Source organism: Oenanthe melanoleuca, chromosome 4 (genome assembly GCF_029582105.1).
Source record: "Oenanthe melanoleuca isolate GR-GAL-2019-014 chromosome 4, OMel1.0, whole genome shotgun sequence".
Taxonomy (NCBI): domain Eukaryota; kingdom Metazoa; phylum Chordata; class Aves; order Passeriformes; family Muscicapidae; genus Oenanthe; species Oenanthe melanoleuca.
The window spans coordinates 66,885,630-66,906,895 of NC_079337.1; the positions used below are offsets into that span (position 1 = coordinate 66,885,630).

Sequence of the window (21,266 nt, forward strand, 5' to 3'; positions counted from 1 at the left end):
TTCTGGGCAGGATCCCAGGATAGAATTCAACCAGAACATCTGGATAATGAATAAAGCAGCATCCTGGCCTTGGCACACATCTGTACAGTGTCCACCTGGTTACATCCAGTCACAGCTCCATCCTGACCTGTGCAGCTCAGCTTTGCTGCCTCAGGAACCACCTTCCCTGTTTTCATCCTGGGCATCCTACCACCACCAGGAAAACCTGCCATGGTGGGCACCCTCTGGACCAGGTCCTGTGCTTGTTCCAAAATGAGGTCTGGGAGCTGTCCCTGAACCTTGTCACCTCTTCCTGGCACTGATGGCCTCAGTCTCTCAGCGTCACTGCCAACAGAGCTCTTCAGAGCATTCCCTCCAGCCACAGCATCATCAGCCTCCTGCTCTTCATCCCACAAATCACAAATCAAGTGTGAAGCTTCAAACCAATTTATTATAGTTAGTAAAAGGCTTTTTAGCCTGTTAGTAAAAGCTGTGCAGGGACACAGCTCCCTCCTGCACCATCTCCTGCCAAGGAGGCTTTAAAATGCTACGTAACAACTGTGAAAAGCCCAGCACTTCACAGCAGCAATCTGAACATGTGCTTTCCCCAGTCTGAGGTGGTGACAAACCAGCTGTTTCACAAGAGAAATGTGACATGAAAAGGCAAAGCATACAAGCTGTTGCTTAAATGTATGGAAAAACATGGGAAGAATTTCACTTGCAAGTAAAGCATCAGAGAAGAGGGCCTTGGTATGGATGCAGCTGGTTAGGGATCTCATGGATCTCCCCTGAATTACATGAAGTGTGGAGAAGGCAAATCCCTTCCTGTCCCTCCCCTCAGGGAGTGATAACCATTTTATCTTCAAAGGGAAGAGCAGCCCCCACATTCCCTCTCTTGGCAGAGGGGGCCCAGTGTGTTTAAAGGACTGTCCCTCCCTCCTTCAGCACCGGCCACTGAGCAAGGAATGAACACCTCGAGCTCTTCTGGAAAGCAGCCCTGACACACCAAAACCAACACCTCCCTCTTGCATCTATTGGTTGTCCTTAGTTTTATGGAGGCACTTCTTGGATTTTTGGGCAGAAGGAAAGTACTGAAGGAAAGGAGCAACCATTCAGGTCTCATGGACCTTTCCCACCACACACCAAGCTCTGGATGTGATGGCTGCACTTTGCAGCCAGGCCCAGGGGGCTGAGCTCCCTCCTGCTCCCTGCCAGCAGGAAGAGCAGATTTTGGGAAGCTGTGCTGATGGCAGGAATTCAGGATCAGTGTTAAGACAGGGGGGTGAGGGAAGTGATTCTGCTCCTCTGCTCTCCTCAGGTGACACCACAGCTGCAGTGCTGTGTCCACCTCTGCAGCCCCAACATAAGGATGTGGAACTGCTGGACTGAGTCCAGAGGAGGCCACAGAGAAACTCTGAGGGCTGGAGCCCCTCTGGGAGAGCTGGGGGTGCTCACCTGGAGAAGACTCTGAAGAGACCTTCCAGCAACCTCCAGTACCTGAATGGGCTCCAAGAGAGCTGGAGAGGGACTTTGGACAAGGACCTGGAGTGACAGCACAAAGGGGAATGGCTTCCCACTGTCAGAGGCAGGGGTAGATGGGACACTGGGAAGAAATTCTTCCCTGCAAGGGTGGTAAAACACTGACACAGGCTGTCCAGAGAAGCTGTGGCTGCTCCATCCCTGGAAGAGTTCAAGGCATAGTTGAATGGAGTTTGGAGCAACTTGGAGCAACCTAACTACTCCAGGCCATTGCTTCTTCACTGCTTTACTGTATTTTACAATCCCAGAATGGTTTGGGTTGGAAGGGCCATTAACAACCATCTCACCCCAGCCCTCTGCCATGGACAGGGACACCTTCCACAAGACCAGTTTGTTCCAAGCCCTTCAGACACTGGAAGGTGCTACAAGGTCTTCCCAGAGCATCTCACTCAGCTATGGTCTCCCTGCAGTGGAGTTGATCCTGTTTCTGTCCCAGCCTGGGCAGAAAGTTCCTATCCCATAGCAACAGGTATCAGGAAGGGCAAGAACTCCATCTACCCTTTCAACCAAGCTCCAAAAATTCAGCCTAAAAAATCAAAGACACCCAACAACCTTTTGTGGGACCAAGTCTGCTTAAAGTTGGCATTGCCTGAAACATTCTTCTTAAATCAGAAACCCCTTTCCTTGCCTGAAGGGGATGAAATGAGGTTGATCCTTGATAACTCTGGTTAGATGCAGCTCTTTCCTGACCCTCATGTTTATCCCCAGGGTCAGTAGTGCATGAAGCAATCCCAGAAGGAGCAGCAGAGCCAGATACATCAAGTAAAGCAAACTAAACATGAGATGTCCAGTGGAGGCTGCTGCACCCACTCTTTTGCACATTTTCAAGCCAAGATGAGCAGAGCCAAGAAAATCAGCTCCACCGTTACAGGATATCTGCACAACCTCTCCTGGCTGCACTGCCCAAAAGGACCTGGAGGTCACCCTTTGGATCATCAGTATATGTTTCCCTGAGGCCTCCTGAGACCAAACAAGAAAAACAAGGAGAATCACCATGAATGCTTTCCTTCTTGACTCAATTGATCATTTTGGAGCGAGGTCCTCTTCTCCAGGGGTGTAAGAAGTGAAGGCTACAGCCAAGAAGATGGTTGGGAAATGGAAAGGAACAGACTCAAACCCAACAGCATCATGTACCAAGGCCTCTTCCAGCAGAACCTTCCAGAAAAAGATTTAACAACCCCCCTACTGCCCCCCACTACTCTTCAGGCTTCAAATGCATTGGCCAAAATCCTGCTGCCAGAGGAATCCCTGGCTGCATCACTGCCGTGCAATCCCATCCCTACTTCCGCAGCCGAGCGTACACCGCGAACGCCACGGCAGAAATGAGGCCGACAGCTGGCAGGATGTAGAGCAGGGACAGGCCCTTGCTGTCCCCCTTGGGGACTCTGGCCCCAGGTGAGCTGCTGGCAGCATCAGGGCCGCTGTCAGAGCTGAAATTCACAGAGCTCCCGAGGGCACCGACCCTGTCGCTGCCGGCTCCGGGCTGGATGCTGGGGTGATGATCCACACGCACCTCGTGGGTGCCCAGGGAAGGGCTGTCCCAGCCTGGAGCAGGACAGGAGTCTCTGCTTGCTCCAGATGCCTCCTTTGCTCTGGAGAACGCTCCTCCTGAGCTCAGGCTATCCCTGCTCATCAGGATGGGGTCGCTGCTGAGGCCAAGGCTAGTGGAGGGGCTGGGACAGGGGTTGCTGGTCTCCTGAGAGCCTGGGGATCTGCTGGCCACCTCTGGGCTGCCCCAAGGTGGGGACATGAGGACACCTGGCTTGCTGAGCTCCTCTTCCCTCTCCTCATCACTGTGAGATGCCCAGATGCTGGTGGCAGAGCTCACCCTGGAAGCCGATCTCCCAGCCGTGCCTTCGGAGCCTCCTACCACAGCTGTGACCAGGACAGGGCTTGCTGAGGCTGGCAGCACCTTTAGGAGACAAGGACAGGGGCTGGGTGTCAAGGGAAGCACCCAATGGCCTGTCTTGGGCACACAGGACCCACACAAACCCATTTCAACACAGTCCCCACATCTGCCACTAACAAGGCTGGGTCACAGCTAACAGTGAGGGAGGCAGGCAGTGAGTAGGGCAGTGGAAAACAGCATCTGGGAGCCAGGAGACTGACTGGAAAGGTAAGGAGGGGAAATAAGGGGTCAAAGCCCAAAAGGAGTTTGGCTCCCTTCTCCCATGCTCCATCAAACAGCTGTGGATAGTAAGGTGAACACCACAGTGTGGGAAAAAAAAAATCCCTGAATAAACTCATCACCAGCTTGCAGTATGGCACTGCAACAGAAAAAACCAGGGGGAGTGCAGAAGGACATGAAGGAAATGCAAGTGGCAAGAGGAAAGGTCACCTACTTTCTCCTTCGCTGGCACAGAGGGGGTGTTGCTGGCTGTATTCCCAAAGGGCAGCTTCTTCTCTTGCATAAGAGACTTCACAGGGGTGTCATGGGATGGGAAAGTGTCTCTGGGCACAGGGGTAGCACCCAGGGCAGTTGTTTCCTTTGAAAAATCTGTCAGGAAAAAAACAAAGCATGTTGTGTTAACCAGGAGACCTAAAAGGTGAGATTTGCTCTTCCTCAAGGAAGCTGTGACAGGACAGTCCCCAAGCTGGGGGAGTGACACAGGGAGCAGGAGCTGTAGTATCCAAGCTTTCTCCACAGCTGCAGGTAACTCATGCAGGGTGGGCTGCAGGGCTGGGGAGCACCAAGGGAAACCTTTTAAGGAGCCTTTTAAGGCTCCTGAAACTTCATGTGGGGCTGACCCCACATGGCAGAGGGGAAAGGGCTGGGAGGAAGTGTCTCTTTTCCCACCCCAAGACCCTTGAGTGGAAGACAGGCTTTTATCCTGATTCTGTGATGCCCACAGGAGAAGGATGTAGGAGATGCTAAATTCCCCCACATGCAAGATACAAACATCTCCACAAACTAAGGGAAGGGAGAAGTTTAAAATGCAGATGGATTAAATGATCATTGTGCGTTCCTTCCAAACTAAATACTCCTATTCTATTCTATTCTATTCTATTCTATTCTATTCTATTCTATTCTATTCTATTCTATTCTATTCTATTCTAATTCTTATTCTTATTCTTATTCTATTCTTATTCTTATTCTATTCCAACCATTCCCCCAGCACTGCCAAGACCACCACTAATCCATGTCCCCAAGTGCCACATTCTAATGACTTCTAAATCCCTCCAGGGATGGTGACCACCACTGGCCTGGACAGCTTTTTCCAGAGCTTGACAATCTCTTCCAAAAGGAAATTTTCCCAACTATCCAATCTAAACCTCCCACAATTTTCTGACACAATTTTCTGCTCATCCTGTTGCTTGTTACGTGGGAGCAGAGCCCAATCCTCACCTTGCTCCACCCTCCTGTCAGGGAGTTGTAGAGCAAGAAGGTCTCCCCTGAACTTCATTTTCTCCCAGCTTCCTGAGTTGCTCCTCATCACACTTATGCTCTAGAGCTCTCCCTTCTCTGGACACAGTCCAGCATCCCAGTTTTTATTGCAGTGAGGGGCTCTCAGCAGTATCTCCTGCTCCCTAGTGCCTACCTGGTTCTGCCAGGAGGGAAACTCACCTCCACTCCCTGGGTGTTCTCGCAGCATCCCGACCCTCTTCTTCTCTGCATCGAACTGCTCCTGTATGAGGAGGGGGCTGCGCACATCCACGAAACTGCCTGTGGGCTCACCATGCTCAGAGCTTGGCACAGGCTGCTTTTTTGGCACCGAGTTTGGGGGCTGCTGCCCCACACCCTGAGCATCCCCCTCCAGCCTTGGCAGTGACTCTGTGGAGATATCCGAGTTCTCTTCGGGCTCGTTCCTGGGCTGCTGGGGGCTGTGAGCGGCACCTGCATCCCTGGGTGGAACAGACCTGCCCAGGCCCAGGCCCGGCGTGCCGCGGTGCAGGTGGTTGGCATTCCCAAAAAAACCATTGTCCACACACACCGGCCGGCGGCTCAGCCAGTCCCTGTGCTCTGGGGACACAGCTGATGGCACGGCCACCCCTGCTGTCCCTGCTGTCCCCGCTGCCCCAGCGGGGTGGGAGAGCTTCCCCTCTCCGCTGTGCCCACCGCTCACTCCGCCATGGACCTTGCTCTCAGGTGGAATTGGCCGGGGACTCTCTTGCTCCGGGAGTTTTTTGGGGAGCTGGAAGGAAATGAGTTGTGTTAAATCACTGGGATGAGGAGGTGTCCCAAACCCCGCGCAGTGACCCCCGCAAGGCTGGTTGTGAAAGGGGTCTGGGGTCTCTCCTTGGGACCCACCCAAGGGTTGGGGACTTGGGCTCAGGAGAGAAGCCTGGACTGGCAAAGCAGAGCCTGCACTGCCCTCGTGGAGGGAGACAGGAGAGGGAGCAGTTCCAGGGCCATGTATAAACTGCAAGTTACCAGACGCAGCAGAGATCAGCAGCAAGCAGCTGCTTGGGGTGGTCCTGAAGGAGCCTGGCCCTACTGCAGGCTCCCCAGTCCAAAGGGACCTTTGTGTCCCCATCCAACACGTGTCCTGCTCACCGATTCCTGCACTGGCACTCTGGCCTCCAGATCCATGCTTGTGGTGGTGGCAGCACTGGGCTGGTCACCAATGGGCAGCTCTCGGTGTGGCTGCCCAGCCAAGGGGGCAGGATTTGGCCCCTGGGATGGTGTCTGGGCATTGGTGGAGGAGGCAGCAGGACGGGCATCACTGGGAAGGGAGGAGGCAGCAGCAGGAGCTGAGGAACCTGGAAGAGACAAGCAGATCATTGTGGGAAAAACTGAGGAAGCAGAGGATAAGTGTGGTGATGAGGCAGCCCTGTGTGTGTCCCTGCTCTGTCCCCACACCCTTTGTTCATCCTTCCATCTTCCCTCAGATGAGAACCCCAGCCGACCACCAACCCAAGCACCTTCAAACACGGACCTGTCATCCTCAAACATGTCACCCCACTGAAAGACATCCCTGGGAAGCCGAGGCAGGAACAGAGATGACTTCATGTCCCCACCTCCAGCACCCCACAGGACACATCCGGGGAGGATGAGGCTACATACGAGGTCGAGGCTGCCAAGTGTCATAGATTTCCTGCAGCTCATCAGCCAAGTGCCCCGCATTGTTCTGGTGCAGTGCCTGGATGAGATCCTGCACCCAGCCCCTCCGGCACCTCAGGTGCTGATAAAACCTAAAGACAGCTGCCTGGTTGCCCCGTGTCTCCTCCCGGGCGAGGAGTTCATCCTAGGAAAAACACACAGGGCGTCTAAGAGAGGGCCTGGCTTAGAGGAAAGACAGCTCTGTGTTGCCATCGGGGAAGGAGCCTGGCACAGCTCAGCAAAATAGAGAATTACTCTGTCAGAATCGACCAGGCACGTCAGGGAATCGGCCAGCGATGCTACTCGAATAGTTCCGAACTTCTTGAGGTTCCTCGTAATATGGGTGTACACTTTGTCTTCAGCCAAACCCATCCTGGCTCAGCACCTGCACAGAGACAGACTGACGGTGAGCATAGCTGCTGGTGAAGCTCAGGCTGTCTCTAGAATCTCGGATGTTCAAAGGCACCCGTGCCTCGGCAGACACTGCCTTGAGACAGGGGAAATCCCAGGCGGAAAACGTGCACAGAGAAGACGTTCGGGTTAAAGTTCAAGGCTCAGTTTCCCTTCCACAAACCTCGCTTCTTTCTACCATCGCCCACCCCGTGTTTATTCCCACTCGGACTGTTTGGATTCAGCCGGCGGGTGGGGGCCGGCCTGGCGGCAGGGTCATGACAACCGACAGGGAAGAACAGGCGACAGGGCCAAGACAAGCGCCAGGGGCCACGGCTGGAATGGCGCATAAGCAATGGAAAAACACAAAGGGGAAGACACAGGGCTCACTCCCACAGGGAATGGCGGCCCGCAGGCCGCGACGTGGATCTGCGCGCCCTCACGGCGGGGCCCCCCCCCGCCCTCAGCTCGACCTTCAGCCCCCGGGGGAGATGCGGGAGGTTCTCCGCTCGCAGATCTCCCCGGCAGAGCGGCCGGGGGTGCGGCCAGCGCTGAGGCGGCCGCGGGGGGCGGTGCGGCCGCGGTGCCCCCTCCCCGCCGCCCTCACGGCCCCTCGGGGCCCCTCACCTGCGCCCGCCGCCGCCGCGCGCCCGGCACCGCTACGGCCCCGCCCCCTCGTGTCGCAACCACCGCTGATTGGCTGCGACACACGCCCGTCACGATGATTGACAGGGGGTGTGTCCGGTTCCGGGTCCCTCAGGACAGCGGGGACACGGTGATCCCGGGACACGGGGATCCCGGGACACGGGGATCCTGGAGCCGGGACACGGAGATCCCGGGACACGGAGATCCCGGGACACGGGGATCCCGGAGCGGGGACACGGAGATCCCGGGACACGGGGATCCCCGAGCGCGTTCGGCCGGTGTGAGGGGACAGGAGTATCTCTCCTGAGTGGTGCCCAGCGGCAGGACAAGGACTAGCGGCTGTAAACTTAAACACAAGAAGTTTCACCTCAACATTCTTTATATTGAGGGTGGCAGAGCACTGAACAGCCGCCCAGGGAGGCCGTGGAGTCTCGCTCTCTGGAGACATTCCAAACCCACCTGGACACATTCCTGTGTCACCGGCTGCAGGTGACACTGCCTTGACAGGGTGTTGGACTGGATGATGTCCAGACGTCCCTTTGAACCTCAGTGTTCTGTGATTCTGGGAGCTGGACCTCTTCATCCTTGAGATCTGCGAGGGGACCTCATTAATGTGTGTGAATATCTAGAGATATTTTATCCCAGAGGATGGACCAGGCTCTGCTCCATGGTGCCCAGCAATGGGAAAAGAGACTAAAGGTAGAAAATGATAGAAGTTCCACCTGGATATGAGGAACATACTCTATGTGAGCTCTGGCACAGTTGTCCAGAAAAGCTGTGGCTGTGTCATCCCTGGAAGTGTCCAAGGCCACAGGTGATGGGGCTTGGAGCAACCTGGGGTAGTGGAAGGTGTCCCTGCCCATGGCAGGGAGTGGAATGAGACAGTCTTTGAGGTCCCTTCCAACCCCAACCATTCAGTGATTATAATTAACTGAAGCCAGCTTTTCTCATCCTAAATTATAAAACAGGATCCTATTTCTGGGTTGTTTCTAATTAAGACGAGATCTTTGTGTTGATCAAAACTTACCTCATGAAAAAAAAATAAAAAAGCCACTCTCTCAGTTGCGCCCAGTAATTTCTGTTCACAGAATCACAGAATCACAGAATCATAGAATCACAGAATCACAGAATCACAGAATCATAGAATCACAGAATCATGGAATCATAGAATCGTAGAATGTTAAAGGTTTGGAAAAGACTTTAAAAAAGATCATCCCAAGCTGCTCTGCCACGGGCAGGGGCAACCCCCATTAGAGCAGGTTGCTCAAGGACTTATCCAACCTGGCTTTGAAAATTTCCAGCGCTGGGGCATCCACAACTTCCCTGGACAACCTATTCCTGCTCTCACTATCGTCACAGCAAAAAAATTTCCTCCTAGTATCCTACATAAATTCCCTCTCTTTGAACTTGTACACCTTTCCCTGTCTCCGCAGCTCCTCCCTAAGAGTCCCTCTCCCGCTTTCCTGTAGTATCCCACCAAAACTTTTTATTTTTAATTAATTTCCTACTCCGGAATTTGGGGAAGCGGGCTCGGGGGGGCGCAGTGCCGCCTCCGCGCCACCAGGGGGCAGCACCGCCCCGCGCCGGGGGCCCTCTGGCCCCGCCCCTGGGCACGCCCCGGCCACGCCCCCGGGCCGGAGCCGCACGATGGCGGCGGCAGCGGGCGGGCGGCGGCGGCGGCGCCGCTGAGCGCCGGGAGAGCCCCGAGGGGCGGCGGGGGCTTCCCGCACCCCTTCCCCTTCCCTCATATCCCCCTCCCCTTTTCCCCCCGACCCCCCTCCCCGCGCCCTCCCCCCGCCGCGCCGTCCATGGTTACGGGCGGCCGCCGCGGCCTCGCAGCGGAGCCGTTTGGGCGGGAGCCGGTGAGGAGCAGCGGCCGCAGGTGAGCGGGGCGGGGGTCGCAGGTGACCCCCGGGGGGAGGCACGGGGGTGTTACGGGGCTGTGGAGGTGATGGAAGCGGCGGGGGGCGCGACCCACGCGCGTCCGTGGAGTAGAGTCACCCCCACGCTGTGCGCGCTGAACTTGGGGTTTGGTATTTGCATATTTGTAGGTGTATTTGTCAGCGATAATGGTGATTTCTAAAAGTGATCGCGGGCTGCGGCTCTTGGATTTGTTCCCTTGGAGCCGGTCCAGAGGAGGCCACCAAGTTGATGGGAGGGATGCAGCACCTCTGCTGCGAGGAAAGGCTGCGAGAATTGGGATTGTCCAGTCTGGAGAAAAGAGAATTGGGATTGTCCAGCCTGGAGAAGAGAGAATTGGGATTGTCCAGCCTGGAGAAGAGCAGGATCCGGGGAGACCCAATGGAGCCTCTCAGTACTTTTGGGGAGCCCGCAAGACAAACGGAGAGAGGGTTTTTACAAAGACCTGGGGTGGCAGGATAAGGGGGGGATAGCCCCACACTGAAAGAGAGTGTGGTTAGATCAGATATTAAGAAGAAATTCTTCCCTGTGGGGTGGGGAGGCTGTGGCACAGGGTGCCCAGAGAAGCTGTGGCTGCCCCTGGATCCTTGCAGGTGTTTAATGCCAGGTTGGATGGGACTCTGAGCAACCTGGGCCAGTGGAAGATGTCCCTGCCCTTGGCAGGGGATGGAGCAAGGTAGACTTTAAGGTCCCTTCCAACCCAAACCATTCCATGATTCTATGGACCCACGCAGTTGGACACGGAGGTCCAAGCTGGGGACCCCCCTTCAAAGCCCTGGAAACAGCTGCAGGGCAGGGCCACCATGGCCACGATGTCCTGCCGCCCCCAGCACCGCCCTGCTGCAGCATGGCCGGGCTCCCTGGACACCTCCACTCTGCACCCTGGGCTTCTGGTCAGCGAGAACCCTCCTGACCCACGGGCTCACCACGTCCCCCTTGGCAGATCTAGGCTGTGCTGGTGGCCAAAGGCTTCTTTTGGCACCGATATTCCAGCCTGGGGGCTTGTGGCCTGTCTGCTCCCTGTGCCATCCCTCCGGGAGATGCTCCAGCCTGGAGCACTGGAAGGGACACCCTCTTTGCTGTGGAGTCTGAGGGGTCTGTCCCTTCCTTCAGGGCTCTGTCCCTTTCTCAGTGGCTCTTTCCTCTCCTCGAAGGGTGTGTCCTCTCCTCACATCCCAAACGGGAATCCCAAATGGGAATGTCCGTGCTGCCCCTCTCCAAGCTCTCCCACGCTCGGGTAGCTGCATCCTCCCTCCTCGCTCGGCGCTTGCTTGTTTCTGATCTTGGATGTCATCGAGGGTGGAAAATGTGACAGGAAGGAAGGGAGGCTTTTTTTCCCTCCTGCTAAATATGGACTGACATTAAAAATCCAAATACTGTCGCGAAAGGAATCCCAACCTCTGTTTGTCGAGGGAGAGAAAACGATGTTTTCTGGCTTTTCGGTTCCAGCTGGGAAGTTTCGCAAGGAGTGGTGGAGTCCTTGCCGGGAGCCTCAGGAATTTACTGAGCTCGTTCACAGGACGCTCTCTGCAGCGTCTTACGCTAAAAAAAAAAATTAGTCATCCCTTCTGTGCCTGCCCGTGGCTGGGGGGAGCTTGCTGCGAGCATGCAGGATGCTTGGAAATGTTTAAGGATTTTTTCCTCCTGTACAAGGAGTTCTAGAAACGACAGGAAATAAAACTGTGGCCCCAACAGGAGTTTTTCATCTTTATTTTAATTCCTGTTGCTGCAGTGGCCAGTGGCAGGGAGGGGAAGGATGTGCTGGGGGGGGCTGCAGCCAGGTTTGCAGGGAGGGTTTGTCTGTGTCAAGCATCAGATGCAAACTCATGCTGTTCTTCCCAGAGAGATTGGGAAACAGGCTTGGTGTGGAGCTCTGGGAGGAGGAGTGGGATCACAGGGATGGTCATGGCACTGCCAGCTCCCTGATGGCTTCTGCTGTGGCCAGGGGGAAGAGCCTGGATGCTTTTTGGGGTACAGCTCCCCTAGGACCTGGAGTGCTGGGGAGACAGAGACAGAAAAAGTGGGCACTGCCACCTTCCTATCCCATGTGTTTCTTTCATCCCTGCTGGAGAGCTTTCTGGGGCAGTGTCTGCAGGAAGCTCCAGGGTTTTTGCCTGATCTTTGTTCAAACAATTGGTTAAAGCAACTGGTTGGTTACAGTTGGATGAAGGTGGTGGAGTCCCCAATCCCTGGAGGTGTCCAAGGAACAACTGAATGTGGCATTCAGTTCTCTGCTCTGGGGATTGGTGACAGGTTGGACTTTGTGGGGTGATGGTCTTGGAGGTCTTTTCCAATCTGAATGACTCTGGGATTCTGTGAAAGCTCCTGGGAAGTGCTGGAATAGATATTTCCCGTTTCCAGGGCACTGGTGCTGCTGTGTTGTTCCCAGACTAAGGAGACACAGCCCTGCCTTCCTGAAACATCCCTCACAAATAACTGTATCTCTGTGCTGCTCCGTGTTACTGGTCCACATCCAACATCAACATCCTCCTGGACGAGTGGTTTGAATTCCCTCTCTCCCTGCCTCCTCCTGCTGCCAGCCTACCTCTGTTCTGCTCCAGCCCTCTGTGTTTCCAGCAGTGTGCTGGATCCCAGTGGGGAGGGCACAGGTTGTGTGACCTCTGCTGTGCTTGGCTGAGCCAGTGTCACTGTCATGGTCTGTGTGATGCCTCAAAACACTGGGGAGTGTGGGGTGGGATATTTTGTGTGGAACAGGGCACCTGTAGTGCTTCCATAGGGTCAGGAGTGGTACCAGCTGCTGCCTGGTCCTCCCCTCCTGCTATGACACGGGCAGGAGCTCGGTCATCCCTGGCAACTGCTCTCAGGGCTCATTCATAAATCGCATTTTCCTCTGGAAATAAAACAAATCTCCGGGCTTTCCTCTCACAGTGGAAGTCATTTGAAGGCAACCAGGTCTGTAAGTGTCCCCAAAGCCTTGGGACAGGAAGAGACACTTGAGCAGAGAGGTAGGAAATGTCCGCAGTTAGAGCAGTGGCTGATTCATCTCCTGCTCTTAACTCTTTCCCCCCTGATTTTAGTGGGCTGCAGCTGGTTTGCTTCAAGGCTCTGAGCCCAAGCAGGCTCTGGCTGGATCACAGAATACTGCTGGGTTTTATACCTCGTGTTTGTGTGGTTTGGGGTGGAAGAGGAACGGGGTGTGCGGTTATCCGAACTGGATAACCGGAACGTCGGCACTCACATTAGGGAGGATTAATATTTAATATATAGGGTATGAACCATTGTGCTTAATCACTATCTGAAGGGCTTAGGAAGAGATTTAGCGATAAGCAAGTGATTCCTCAGCTGTCCAGAATGATTTCTTGCATCTTCCTGTGGAGCAGCTGGTCCTGGATATTGCTAGAGGCTGGAGTGAGCCTGTTCTTCCTGATGTCTCCAGGTTTTGTAGGTGGGTAGAGTGGCTTGCATCACGAGTGTTCACTTCTCATTAAACTCACAAATACTCTGGAAACCCTTTTTTCTCTGATGCAGCTCACATGGCTGGACTGTCAGCTGGGCTACCTGTCAGTACTTGAAACTTCTGTGTGTGGCCAAAGCTCGTGGGAAATATCTCATGGGATCTGTGGACATTGTCACAGTCACACAGATCTGCCCAGGCACTAGTGCAGAGGCAGCTCATTCATTCTGTTGTCTGTCTGACCTCTTTAGGAGGCTTTTCATGTCATCTCTAGGCTCCCACCATGGTACTGGAACTGCCCATGACAGTGGTGCTGCTTTCCGCAGCTGCTCCATGTTGCCTCACATGGGTTTTTTCTGCAGCATGAGGTGTTTTGCAGTACAGCAAGGTAGGAGGTGCCCCTCTGAGAAGGGGATTGCTGTGTTTGTGTGATGCTGGGGAGTTCTGTGTCCAAGGCTGGGATCCTCAGCACAACAAGGACTTAGAGTGACTCCAGAAGAAGCAATAAAAATGCTCTCAGGGCTGGAGCCAGGCTGGGAGAGCTGGAGATGCTCACCTGGAGAACAGAAGGCTCCAGGGAGAGCTCAGAGCATAAAGGGGCTTCCAGGAGAGCTGGAGAGGGACTGGGAACAAGGGATGGAGGGACAGGACACAGGGAATGGCTTCCCACTGCCAGAGGGCAGGGATGGATGGGATATTAGAAAGAAATTTTTGCCTGTTGAGGATGGTGAGGCCCTGGAATGGATTTCCCAGAGAAGCTGTGGCTGCCCCTTGATCCCTGTAAGTGTCCAAGGCCAGGCTGGACACGGCTTGGAGCCACCTGGGCTAGTGGAAGGTGTCCCTGCCCATGGCAGGGGGTTGGAACTGGATGCTCTTCCAGCTCCCTTCCAACCCAAACCATGCTGTGATTCCATGATTCCATGCCAGGGCTTTCAAATAATGCATCTCCACAGCCACATGTGCTGCAGGTTCCAGGGCTGTGTCTCCATGGAGGGAAACCCTCCTTCAGGCTGCAGGAGGGGGTGTCCCTGCACCTCCCTGCCCCAAATCAGGACTCTCCTGGCTGAATGCATCAGCCACAGCTGTCAAACCCACCGTGCTGTGGTTGTTCCTGTGGTACCTCTGTGTTTATGGCAGCTGCAGTTTGGATGGTGGCACTCAAAACACCTGAGTGTAGATTGGGTTTTGGCATATTGGTCATGCAGAAAATCCTGGTGTCTACTGTAACAGGTATGGAGGCTGAATATCTTTTTAAAATTGTGACTACCTTTTTCCCCCAAAGGACCTGTGGAAGAATTAAAGAATCAGGGAATGGTTTGGGTTGGAAGGGACCTTAAAGCTCCTCTCCTTCCAGCCCCTTGCCATGGGCAGGGACATCTCTCACTAGCCCAGGTTGCTCCAAGCCCTGTCCAACCTGGCCTTGAGAATGCTCCTTTTGTTCTCTGTGCAAACAGATCATTGCTTAGGCAGCAGCGACTCTTTATTCCAGGATAATTTGTTGTCCTAATTCCTTCCTGTTGAAGCAACTCCATTTTGCATGGAATAATTAGCACTAATTTGGGCCTGGGATGGAAAACAAGAGTTCTCTGACTTCAGAGGAGCTCTGCCTTTCCCGCCTGAGTCAGGTCATGCTGTGCCATCCCTGCTCTGAAGCAAAATTAAAACCTGTCCAGGAGACCAAACATTCCAGGGTGGTAGGAGGGAGCAGGAAGTGGAGGTCTCACTGATTTTAAACCTCCTGCTGTTGCAGGGAGCTGAGGACAAGTGTGGTGAGGGAGGAATGGAGCAGCACCTCCTTCCTTCTTGGCTGACGCTGAGGAACAAATAAACAGAAATGTTCTCACTGTGCTGATGTGAAAAGCTGCTCCTGAGCCAGCCTGGCCTGTTGGTGGATTCCTGGCGCCCCAGCCAAGTACTTGAGACCTTTTTATTGCCATAAGGAGGATTTCCTCATCCTGCCCCGCAGTCTGACTCCATCCACGGCTATTTTCTGGTCCTTCCAGGAAGACATCCCTGCTCTGCCTTCCTTTGTGTCAGGAAGGGAAAGCAGCCAAATCCTTTCCCTGCCCCAAATCCCTGCATGTCTGAGGAAGGGAAGGTGCAGGGTATCCCTCCTGGTTCACCCAGGAAGCCTGAGATGAATTCCAGTTCAAAGCTGTTGCAAGCAGGATTTCTCCTGCCTGTCTCCCAGCTGCCTTTCTTGATTCTGGTGGATTCAGTGTTTGCAGTGGGGAGCACTGAGGTCATGAACATCTCTTCAGGATGAGTCCTGGAGGAAGTAGAAATTGGAGATATCCAGCCTGGAAATCCCAGCTGGCAGAAGATTGACTTTCACTGGCTTGATACCTGACCAGACACCTTGGCTGATTGATGCTGCTTAGACAGAGAGTTTTAACATCTGGATTCATAACTTGAGGGTCCAAGACACTGCTTGGCACTCCACACTCCATCAGTAAAGGTGTGTTACAGGCTCAGTGTGGAGGTGCTGCAGCAGCATACCTGTCTGAAAAACAGGGTTTGGCCTGTTGGAGCTTGTAGGTTTTGTATATCCAAGTTAAGTAATAGGTGACAGGGAGGCTGGATCCAGGTATGAGCAGTGAATCAATCAGCACTGGGTTGCTCTGGGGTTGAACCAGCCCCCCCTGGGATGACTGTCCTCCCCTATCACGTCTGATGTTTTGAAATAATCTCTGTTGTTCTGATGATCCAAACCCCAGGGGTTTAGCTGGCTTTGGGCTCCACCCCATCAGTGGTGACCTTGCTCCAAGGCTGAGGAGAGCAGCAATTCCTGGTGTGACTGCTGAGGGCAGGGTGTCTCCCTGTCTGTGTTCACATGCTGTTCCCCAGGGAGCTGGGGATCATCTGCCCTAAAGAGAACTTGTAGATGTTCTCCCCAAAACTGACACCCAGCCATCCTCACTTGCCCTCTGGGAATGCTGATAATGGAATCACAGAACTACAGGATGGTTTGGTTGGAAGGGGCCTTGAAGATCATCTCATTCCACCCTTCCATGGGGAGGGACACCTTCCACTGTCCCAGGTTGTTCCAAACCCCAATGTCCAACCTGGCCTTGGACACTTCCAGGGGTCCAGGGGCAGCCACAGCTTCTCTGGGCCTCCCATCCTCACAGGGAAGAATTTCTTCCTAATGTCTAATCTAAACCTACTCTCTTTCAGTGTGAAGCCAGTCTCTCTTCATCTTTCCTACAGGCTCCCTTCAGGTCCTGGAAGGCCCCAGTTAGGTCATCCCAAAGCCTTCTCTTCTCTAGGCTGAGCAGTCCAAATTCTCTCCTCATACCAGAGCTGCTCCATCCATCTGATCATCCTGGTGGCCCCTCTGGACTCCTTCCAAGAGGCCTCAGTGGTAAACTTACCAATTAAGCAGCATATCCTCCTGGAATCCTTAGGATTCCATCCCTGCTCCATCCCTGCTTTCCACCTGTATTTTTAGAGGTAGCATGTCAGTTCCTCCTCTAGGGATTTCAAACACTTCAGTCAGAACCTCAGAGCTGATAGTGCTGATTTGTGTGATTGCAGCCAGCTCAAAGTACTGCTTGCTTCCAGTCAGGGATCTCTTACTCCATCCCAAAAAATTCTGCTACACCCAGTGCAGACCCAGCCCTGGACCAAGGACAGCAGCAACAGAACTGGAGGAAGAGATGACCAACCAAGGAACCAAGGCAGGGAAATAAGTGGCAAAAAAGCCAGCAAGAAACTTAGGTCTGGCTTCTCAGCCAGACCAGAAGCAAAAAGGACAGATCTCCCAATCCCAGTGCTGCTAGAGCTTTCTGGAAGGCTGGAACCCTCAAATAAGTAAATCTCACTGAGTAAGAGAAGAAATATGAAGAACAGGATTTGCTTTTTTGTATGTGTGTGGGTTTCTTTTTAAAAAAAGCATTTTAGTGGTTTTAAAGATTCCAGCAGCGCTCTGGGAAAGCACAGCCTCCCATTCCAGGCACCATGTTCAGCACAGGAATATCCTGGCTCTCAACCTGCAGCTCTTGAGGTACCATAAATTTTTCCTGGTGATAGTGTGTGGCAGGCCAGCATGCAAAACTTTTCCTGCTGTTTTACAATTTGAATCATGTTTTTATCACGCCAGCAGATAATCATCTCACTCGTGTTCCAGAAGCAAAGCTCTTGTGGATGTGTTTAAGAAGCCTGAAAATAAATATATTCACATGTGTTTGCCAGTGTTGTTGAACACATGGTGTGTCTCAGAGCCTCTGGATTTCACTCTCTTGCAAACTGGCCACTCTTGAAGGCTCAGAAGTACAACTTTAGTCCAAATGCTGCAGTTTCATACTCCCTCCATAGCAGACACTAATGCCATCCCCTAAATGATGAATTAGAGATGAACAGAGATGAGTTAGAAATGAATAATAAATTGGAAAGCATGGATAATCCTCAAGATTTTCTCTTGAGGAGACTTTAAACCTATTTGGCTACAGGCAAATAGATGTTTTTAATCCCAGTTGCTGTGTAGAATTTGCATTCTCATTCTGGTGGCAGGGTGGGAATGCTGGATGGGATCTTTGGGTGATTTGGTGGCAGCAGCTTGTATTTAGATACTGAGACTGGGATTAGAGAGGTTCAGTTATTTTCTAATCTTATCTAGGGGTGTGCTTGACAACCCTTTCCATGAAGAAATTTTCCTTTACATCCAATCTAAACCTCCCCTGGTGTAACTTAAGGCCTTTTCCTTCTGTCCTGTGTCTTTTTCCTTGGGAGCAGAGTCTAACCCCCACCTAGCTCCAACCTTCTGTCAGGGAGTATTCAGCCAACTCATTTATCATCTTTCTATACCTGTCTTGGCCTTCAGTGGTTGTGTGGGAGTTATTTTTTGACTCTAGCAGGTGCTTGGAGGTGAAATCTGTGGCTCAGCTGTTTGTTGCAGCAGTGCTTGAACTGGAGCTGTGCTTCAGCTCTGTCTGGGCAGGTCTGGCCTCCCAGAACCCAACAGCCAAATGAATAAAAAGAGGAATAATAAAACAGGGAAAGGCTAGCTGAGAGAGAAAAGCAGTTTTGGAAAGGTTAAGGTGAATCTCTGCTCTCCTGAAAGATAAATAAAAGGTACAATTATGGTTTCTCGTCTCTCTCATCCCCTCCTCAGCCCAGGCTCCAGAAGGGATGACAAGCCTGGTGGCTGCCTGAGCATTTTCCACCTTGGATCCATCAGCATTTGGGATGGTTTGAAGGGTCTCCCAGGTGTCTTCATCCCTCTGTGTGCTGTTGTGAGTGTCCCTGTGGGAGTTCATGTCCCTCAGCCAGGGCTGCAGGGCAACTTTTGGTGATACATGTACAAAACCAGTGCTGTTCCACAAAGGTGACACATCTCCTGATCCACCAGGAGAGGCTGTGGAGGCACCTGAGTATCTGATACTGCTTCTTGTGTCCAGGTTTTATCCATGGCATAATGAAGGATTTACTCCTCACCTTCCTTAAAACGTTTTAGAGCAACTTCTGTGCCTGTGCAGAGGTATTTTCCTTTTTTTACAGGATATTCTGTGGGGGTTGTTCGAGTTTATGTAACTTCCCATATGTTGCCCTCTTCTTGTAGAAACTTGAGGATAAATTGTGAAATGCAGGGAGCTGCTTTAAAGGGATGCATCCTCAGCTGGAGCTCATCCTGTTTGTGGCCAGAAAAGGGGAACCTGGGAGCCCTCTGTCCCTGTTTTCTGCCTGGCACAGCTGAGCCAGCAGCGTGGGATGGAGCAGCTGATGCTGCCCCGTGTCCCAAGGCTGGGATGCTGCTGCAGGAGGAGGCTCCAGAGCAGGCACGTGCTCTGAGGGTGGTGGTTCCTGCATGGAGGGGCTGCAGCCCCAGCATCATTCCTCTTTTCTCTTTCCAAAGCTGCTGCATTCCCTGCAGGCTCAGCAGAGAGGGTGTTTTAGGTGGGGCTTTAAGTCAATGAATTTTGAACCACTTTGCTGGGCCTGATCTTGCCAGGTGCTGTTTGGTCTCCATTGCCATGTGGATCATAGAGTCATGGAATTGTTTGGGTTGGAAAAACCTAAGATCATTGAGTCCAGCCATTTCCCCAGCACTTCCACTGCCCCATGTCCCCAAATACCACATCCATGTGGCTTTTAAATCCCTCCAGGGATAGGGACTCCAGCACTGCCCTGGGCAGCTGTGCCAATGCCTGAGTGCCCTTTCCATGAAGAAATGTTCCCAAACAGCCTGAGGCTGTTCCCTCTCCTCCTGTCCCTGTTCCCTGTTCCCAGATCCCAAATCCCCCCCGGTGTCCCCTCCTGTCAGGGAGTTGTGCAGAGCCACAAGGGCCCCCCTGATCCCCCTTTTCTCCAGGCTGAGCCCCTTTCCAGCTCCCTCAGCTGCTCCATTCCCTTCCCCAGCTCCACTGACCATATCAAGGGGGTCTGAGGGCACTCAGGTTCTTGCAGATCCACATTTGTTGGCTCCTGTACAAGCTCTGCAGCTGGTAGGAGATTCATGACTCTTGTTCTCTGCAAACTTGAGCAAAGCCCTTCACTCATCACCCAGGTCATTTCTGGTTTGCATTTTTGAAAATGGTTCAATCCCAAGTGCAAGAGGAATTGTAGGCAGGATGCTGGCAGAGCTTGGAGCCTGCCTTCCACTGGGGAATTACTCTGTGTGTAATTAGGGTCTCCAAAATCATCCCTTTCCATTCCCTCTCCAACCTCTCTGGAGCAAAGCCAGGAACAAACCCTCTTTTGAACTTCAAGGCTGAGAAACTGAATTTTTCCTTTGACACTTGCGCTTGTTTGACTGGTGGACACAGAATGAGGAGCTCTGTGCACAAGTGGATGGGAGAGGTGGAAAGTCCTGAGGGGAAAAAGTGCTTCAGGGATGAGGCACAGCAGGTCTGATGCTAACTGGCTGGAAAGTTCAGCCAGGGCTCCTGGACAGCCAGGCAGTGCCGGGAAAACTGAGCTCCTCCACATCCAAACCCAGGAACTGACCTAGTCAGGGGGTTTTTGAAGTTACTGCAAGATCATGAGAGTCTTTATAGGAAGCCAGGAACTTTGTAGTTGCTCAATACTCACTCAGCTGCTTTGGCATGGGTAATTTGGAATGGTTTTATTTTTGTAGGATGGATTCAGAGTTTCCCAGTGTGGGATCTTTGGAGATGAGTGTGTTTAGCTGCTGTGCAAAGAGATCCTTGCAAGGTGGGGCCTGGTTTGGTGACTGTGGCTTCACTGGAGGTGACCTGACAGCAGCCCCTGGGCAGCACAGCAGAATGGAACAGCAGTCTTGTAGTTTAATCAGTTTAAATGTCTCTGCTGCACAAAACAAGTTCCTGCCTTTTGCTGCCCAGAGTTTCACAGAATCATTGAATCACAGGATGGTTTGGGTTGGAAGGGACCCTAAACACCATCTGGTTCCATCCCTGCCATGGGCAGGGACACCTTCCACTATCCCAGCTTGCTCCAGCTTGGCTTTGGACACTTCCAGGGATCCAGGGGCAGCCTCAGCTTCTCTTGTGTTTGAAGGGTGCAAATCTCACCAGCTACAATTTGGCTCAGTTTTGGAGAGAATCTTTAAAATTGTGTTTTGAAGCTTTTAAGCATTCATTCTCTTAGGGAACTCATGATGCTGTGTGTGTGCAAGGGGATTTATTTTTGGGTTGTTCAGTGCCCCACAAGCCAAGAGAAGTGTCATGGATTTAAGAGAATTTGAGGTCCTGAATCCCTGAAATTCCACCCAGCTGAGCCTCAGAATGTATCCCTGCCCAGCTGAGATTGCTGCTTTGTATTTGATACTGAATTCTCCCTCCCCTGCTGCTTCATTAAGGCAGTGGAGTTGCAGAAATGTCAGTAATTAACTAATGAAGGACACAGGTGGTAGTGCAGGAACAGCTTCCATAGGTGCACAGCTGTTATTCCAGGGATTTCAATCCAGCATGGAAAGGTCATCTCTGCCACACTCCCTACATCCAACACTTTCTGTGCCACTTCAGCTGTTCCCAGCCCCTTGGATGATCCTGGCAGTGCATTCCATGTCCCCCCTCCGAAATGGGACTTCAGGCAGGCTCCCAGATCCAGAGCTCAGGTGTAGGAACGGGATTGTCACTTCCACTTTTTTTTTTTCCCATTTTGCCTGTTACATGAATTGTTGCTGATTTCTTCAAGCATTCCTTGAGCTTTGGCAGGACTGGGCTGTGAGCACAGGACATTTCCAGGAGGATTGTTTTGCTGTGGAGGTGACAGATGGCAGCTCAGCTCCTTTGGGATGCTGTGACCATTTCCCAAGGGAGCACCTGGAATGCAGAGCTCAGGCCTCTGTGTCTCTCCCTGTCCATTCTGAAATCTTTCTTTAAGGTCCTGCAGGCTCTGTTCTGGGGAGATTCTGAG

General features: G+C 52.8%; 2 protein-coding genes across 4 annotated transcripts in view; one reads left to right on the forward strand and one right to left on the reverse strand.

Moving 5' to 3' along the window:
* Positions 1–410: 410 nt before the first annotated feature.
* MAVS (mitochondrial antiviral signaling protein) lies at positions 411–7,633 on the reverse strand. Of its 2 annotated transcripts, none has more exons than XM_056489246.1 (7): positions 7,577–7,633; positions 6,815–6,944; positions 6,524–6,704; positions 6,014–6,219; positions 5,084–5,651; positions 3,861–4,015; positions 411–3,430 (listed from the first exon to the last, which is right to left on the reverse strand). In XM_056489246.1, the coding sequence occupies exons 2-7, from the start codon at positions 6,929–6,931 to the stop codon at positions 2,798–2,800; spliced, it is 1,860 nt and encodes a 619-aa protein (XP_056345221.1). In that variant the 5' UTR covers positions 6,932–6,944; positions 7,577–7,633; the 3' UTR covers positions 411–2,797. The 2 variants fall into 2 exon arrangements, with proteins under 2 accessions (XP_056345221.1, XP_056345222.1); XM_056489247.1 differs by lacking the exon at positions 7,577–7,633 and adding an exon at positions 7,423–7,555.
* Positions 7,634–9,232: 1,599 nt separating this feature from the next.
* Positions 9,233–21,266, forward strand: part of PTPRA (protein tyrosine phosphatase receptor type A) — a 113,773-nt gene continuing 101,739 nt past the window's right edge. Inside the window, exon 1 of one of the 2 annotated variants that reach the window (XM_056489235.1) lies at positions 9,233–9,476. The gene's annotated coding sequence lies outside the window, so the exon portion shown is untranslated. The remainder of the gene's footprint in view (positions 9,477–21,266) is intronic. The other variant, XM_056489237.1, reaches the window with a different exon arrangement.

Excerpts from the sequence above, each read along its gene's own strand:
- MAVS (XM_056489246.1), bottom strand. The coding sequence starts at position 6,931 with ATGGGTTTGGCTGAAGACAAAGTGTACACCCATATTACGAGGAACCTC. Across the intron at positions 5,652-6,013 it reads GAGTGCCAGTGCAGGAATCG|CTCCCCAAAAAACTCCCGGA; the intron begins GTGAGCAGGACA and ends ATTTCCTTCCAG. Across the intron at positions 4,016-5,083 it reads AGAACACCCAGGGAGTGGAG|ATTTTTCAAAGGAAACAACT; the intron begins GTGAGTTTCCCT and ends TTTTCCTGACAG.